The sequence below is a fragment of the Pteropus vampyrus genome, unplaced genomic scaffold (genome assembly GCF_000151845.1).
Source record: "Pteropus vampyrus isolate Shadow unplaced genomic scaffold, Pvam_2.0 Scaffold60, whole genome shotgun sequence".
Taxonomy (NCBI): domain Eukaryota; kingdom Metazoa; phylum Chordata; class Mammalia; order Chiroptera; family Pteropodidae; genus Pteropus; species Pteropus vampyrus.
Window position 1 is genome coordinate 271,452 of NW_011888841.1, and position 5,783 is coordinate 277,234.

Consider the following 5,783-nt stretch of genomic DNA (forward strand, 5'->3'; position numbering starts at 1 on the left):
CAAGTAGCCGCTGCTCCCCGAGCCCCGGCGGCCGGTGCCGCCCGCAGCCCGCGTTTCCAGCCCCGGCCGCGCCGCCAGTCAGGCCCCTGGGAGAAACGGGGAGGAAAATGAAGAGTTTGCCTTCGCATCCGTCGCACATGGGACTAACTGCAAAGCCTTAAAAAGCAGGAGCTCGGGAGGAGAAAGGAAAAGCCTCCTCCGGGCAAGACTTGGCGTGCTCCGGGCCGAGGGGCTGCTTCAGGGACTCGCCCCCTCCCTTCCCGCTGGAGAAATTGCCGCTGATGCATCATCCAAGCGGTGGTTGGGAGGATTTGCAGCCGAATTTTTGGTTTTCCCTCCCCCTTATATACGTTCTGGCTTTTTCCTCCCTTTTTTGTTTTCCTTCTTCCTGGGCAGTGAATTGCTGATGCAAATCGGACTTAATTCATTAATGATGCAACCGGATTCGTTTCAGGATTATGTTGCACGAATTGAATTTTGAATGAAGGAGAAGAGTTTTTTTTTTTTTTTCCTTAAAGAAGTGTTGACTCTTTGGTTCGTTGTACTTTTAATTATTATTTTATTTAAATATACGACTTAATTGTATTATTCTTTAAAAATGTATCAAATATATATTTTATGGTAACTCTCCCTCAAAATATATGTATATGTGCGAAATTGAAGACGCTTCAATTAAGTGAGGGTACCGGTGTGTTGGATGTTTAATTCAGCACCGGCATTGCATGACAGTTGTTTGAATAACAAGTGGTTTATTTTTAAAACCACACCTTTTAAAATTTAGGTATAAAGAATCATAGTAAAAATCGTTAATAATAACTTAAAGGAAAACCAGCAGAAATCGAAGCAACATGTCTGGAGAAGTGCGTTTGAGGCAGTTGGAGCAGTTTATTTTGGATGGGCCGGCTCAGACCAATGGGCAGTGCTTCAGTGTGGAAACGTTACTGGATATACTCATCTGCCTTTATGATGAATGCAATAACTCTCCGCTGAGAAGAGAGAAGAACATTCTTGAATACCTAGAATGGGGTAAGTCTTTATTTTTTTAAAACTCTTTAGCTGGACATGATGATTTAATTGTTATAGAGAGTTATCATGAGTAAACTATATGTAATATAGTGTATATGACAAACAACAACTTAAACATATATATACAATAAAAGAGTAGACACCGGATATTCAAGATTGTTTTCGAGTTTTTGATAAATATTTTCCCAGGAGTACAACCAGACTACTCAATGGTTGCCACGATTTAATGTGGAATTTATGAGGAAGAACTTATATTTTTAGGTCAGCAGTAAGAGCTTTTGAATAATTCTGTGATGGGCAAAATTGGATGATTGTTCACATTGCCTAATACGCGTGGTGGTAAAACAGACATTCAGTTGAAAGGTATTTATTAGTGGAAACATTCCTTCCCAGAGTTTGGAAATCACTCTGGAAATGGGAGGAGATATTAAAATACCTTACGTCAACGGAACTTGAAGGTAGTTATCAGTGGATTTTATTTCATTTCTCTATAGTACAAGCAAAGAAACTACTAAACATGGACTTGCCACAAATTGTCATGTTTGTAGGATAACATGACTTAAATGTTTAAAAATTTTGTGGTAGTCGTTGGGAGAGAATGTTTGGGAGCAGCTCCTGCCTGAAAGTGTGATTTGCTCTAAATTTAATTCAAATCTAAACTGGTTAGGTTTTTGTCTTCCTTCTAAATATTGATGTGAATTTGGAGACCTACTGTAGTGCAATAGATCAATGATGAGAGCAAAAGCTTCTACGTGACCTTCAGGCTTGAAGACTTGGCTTAAGTTCTTCTGTATCCATTGTGCATTTGAATATCCAGCTGTTCTCTATGGGAATAGGTCATCACCCAGACCTGTTTTGGTTAACATTGGCTTTTGGAGGGTATCAGCCAAAGTAGTACTGTATTTTATACCTTTGGAATACTAATAATTTTAGTTTGTTGGAAAGTTTTGATTCTAAAATGTCTTTGTTCCCAAGGAAAGCTTTATTTTCCTGAAGTGAAAGTCAGTTGGTGATTATTTCATTTTTTTATTCTTTTGAATTTGAAATATATAAAAAATGAGTTTGTCAGGTAAATCACTCATTCAAGATTCCCTACACATAATAACTAACTATTCAGTTTGCCAGTATCACGTTTTCTAGCAACTTGATCTCATGAGGTTTAAAAAACATATGTATATATATGTGTATATAAATGTGAATAGGATGATTTTTTAAAACGGACTTCTAGACTCTTACTGGGAATAAAAGAATTTTAACCATATTTCAAGTGACTTCTTAAGAGCGAGACAATTTTGACTTTGGTACTGGTTTTGAGTCTTTTATTTTTATATGTAGAGTAAAATATTTTGTAACGTTTATGTGTTTTACATTCCATGTTTTATAAATTTAGAAATGTTGTTTTTTGGTTTTTGGTTTTTTTTGAAGATTTACAGAAAAGTTTTTGGTACTTTTAGAGTTTTAGTTCTTGAATTATGGTTCCAGTAGCGACACTCTATAGTCTATGGTTGTCATTGTCATTTAATATCCATTCTTTCTCATCTGTAAAATGATGGGAGAACTTTTTGTGTGTACCAGCAGTAAATATAATTTTAAAATTATGATAAAAAAGAAAACCATATGTTCAATTGCCTTTTGGTATTAAGAATTTACATAGTAGTTTTATGCCATAAAATATTTTGTTGTATGGTATTATCAGAATAATTTATGTATATTTTCCACTAGATATGTTTTCTTGGACTTTGTTTCTTATATATGTATTAAAAAATCCTTGTTTATATATATTTAACTTAAGCCAAAATAAGCCAAAAGTCAGATAAGTATTTGGCCAAATACACTTTATTTTCATTAACATGTTTTAAGTAATTTTAAACTAGGAACTTTTCACGGTTTAAAGCAAATTGTTTTAGTGGTATCTTTAATATTTTGTCTTTTTAGATGTCTGATATGACAGTCTTTTAAGTAAACCTCTGTTGTGTTTCTCAGTGATAGAGAACAAGAAACTAGAATTTTTAAAGAATTATTTTGCACACTTTGTGGCTAGGCAGTGTCTGTTAAGTCTCGGGCATTTTTAAGTTCGGAGTATGAGGTCTTGAGAGTGGGCGTTATATCAACCACAGAAGTTTTGGTGAGGAGTAAGAAAAGAGGTAGAATGGAAAAGCTGTTGAGCGATGTATCATAAGTAGTAGTATTTACTATTTTTAAGTTATTTGAGGATTTAGGTTATTTAAGAATGCCCGTGTCTTCATTTAAGTATTGAAATAGATCAGCTGTTCTTCATGTATGAATTGAATACCATATTTTGGGGAAATGCCCTTTTTCTTTCTCATTGTCTAACATTTTATATATATATATATAAAACAATTAGATTAAGGAAGTTTTCCAGATAGTGAATGGACCGCAATTTAATTTTTTAAACATTATTTATTCCATCTGGTATGGAAATTTACAGGGATTGTTGGGATTAAATTAGATAATTTAGATTTGCCTTAGTGATAACAATTTTTAGTTTGAATTTAAAAAAAACCAATATTTGCAACAGGAGAGCAGTAGTAGTAAAAATTCTCTGTAATTTATACTGTATATTTGCATTTAGCTGTTTATATTAATGAAAGTGTCATCTAGATACGCCTTATTTTTATGCTGATGATAGGCTACTTTTAAAAATGGAATTAGTCCACAGCCATGCTACCCTGAACAAGCCTGATCCCCTCTGATCTTGGAAGCTAAGCAGGGTCGGGCCTGGTTAGTACTTGGATGGGAGACCACCTGGGAAGACCAGGTGGTGTGTAGGTGTAAAAAAAAAAAAATAAGGAATTGGTAAATTGACAAGGTCCTTGCAATCTGTGAGGTCAACCAAGGATTGCCTCCCCTAGGGGGGAAAAAAAAATGGAGTCAGCCAAGATTCTGTCTGCCTTGCTTTATGTCCATCAATTTCATTTTATTCCTAGTTGTGGTCCATTTCACTTTTATATTGGTATAATTAATGTTTTGTTCATTATAGTATCATGGCAATGAGAAAACTGATGAATCAAAGCGGTATATAGAGATATATATATGTGTATTGGACAGCATTCCTTGCTCTTGCCGCTAATGGCTGGAGGGAGGAAATATGTGGAGCTCCAGAGAGGAAGAGGGGATTAAGGGGATTAAGCCAATAAGCGGTAGAGCAAGGGGCTCAGAGGGCCTGAAGGCCGCAGATCACTTTAAATTTAATAATATATATTTTCCAGTTACATCCAATAATATTTGAAAGCTATATTTTGTCTCCTTTGTTTTTTAAGTTGTTGAAATGATTATGTTGTCTATTTGTTTATAAAATTAGCGTTTTGATGTCAGCAGTATAACTAGAATAAGTTACAACAGAGTTGTAGAAGTAAAAATAACTGTTACATTATAAACTAATTTGCTGGTTATGTCTGAATGAGTACATTCTTCATTAAGTTGGCTACTCTCTACTTTGAAATAGGAAATTGGAATTTTAAGTAATTCTTTACCAATTTATTAAAAAATAGATGTACGATAATATTACTCAATACAAAAATAAAATCTGAATTATCTGTATATGGATATCTGGTTTTTGATGCTTCCTTAAACTTGGACTTTGTAACATTTCATTTAAATTATTCTTAAATAACAGTAATTTTATAGCTGAGTCAGTATACACAATAGTCTGAATGATTAATAAACTTGTTACTAGGGTACATGAGCAGGTACCGTGATTTAAACTTTTCCTTCCATTAGAGTAGTTTTAAAGGTTATTTTTTTCATGTGTGGGTCAATTAAACGAGGTGACGATGGCTTGATTAGAAGGATCTAAATCTTTTCTAGGGTACTTTATTCTTCACTTCGCTGTTCCTCATTATTAGCTTTTTTCGAGTAGACTTTATTAATCATGCCAAATTTTCAAAATGTTCATTTAATACAGATAATTAAGTTCATTTTTATTTAAGTCCTCAATTAGCATCTTTATAAATGTCATCAGAAATATAGGTTGGGCCCCTGTTTCCTTTATACTAGCCACATAATAGTCTATTCTAAGAACAATACTAAGCACAGTGATTTAATCTAACACAAAGCTGGCACACTTAAAAGCATGTTCATGAAATGGTGGCTATTGTTTTTCCATTTCTTTTCCATTTGTTTTTAAGAATATAGTGCTCTATGAGTGAGAACAGGGATGTCAAGATTAACACTTTAAGAATTTTAAGAGTTTATGTATTTCACATAGAAATGTAAGGCATACCTTAGCATAGCAATGTAAAAAGAAATAGCATAATATGTTGCAAATTTTATGAAACGTCCCATCATTCCTGGGACTTGATTAATATTGCATAGTAAGCCCAGATTGTTTTATGGTGAGAATACTGAACTTGGTCCAAATTAATATTTTATTGCGCTACTCTCCTATGGCAGTCAAAAGTTTTCTTCCAAAACCTTTTCTCTTTTGATACACTTATTGCCAGGATGTTCTGTAGGTAGCTCAGTATTTTTCATCTTCTTGATTTTGATAGGTTTTGAAATCAATTTACTAAGTTCCAACAGCATTTAAAAACATGAATAGACTAGAATAGAAAATACCAAGTACATCACATACACAAAGAATAAGTATCGTTATACAAAATTGTCGTGTTTTGTATTTCTTACTGTAGATTAGGAGGGATCAAAAAAGTTTGAAACTAGTGTAGGTGAAGCTAAAATATGTTGACTAACAGCAAAGAAGTTGTAGACATAGTTTCTTTTTTCAAAGAGCGCACATA

General features: G+C 33.9%; 1 protein-coding gene and 1 pseudogene across 1 annotated transcript in view; both read left to right on the plus strand.

The window, feature by feature from the left end:
• Window positions 1-6: 6 nt before the first annotated feature.
• The window catches only part of CDC42BPA (CDC42 binding protein kinase alpha), a 280,756-nt gene continuing 274,979 nt past the window's right edge, over window positions 7-5,783 (plus strand). The window contains 1 exon segment of the mRNA XM_023531028.1: window positions 7-1,026. Coding sequence (XP_023386796.1) covers window positions 849-1,026 — 178 coding nt within the window. The 5' untranslated portion in view covers window positions 7-848.
• On the plus strand, window positions 3,699-3,817 carry LOC111740274 (annotated as a pseudogene).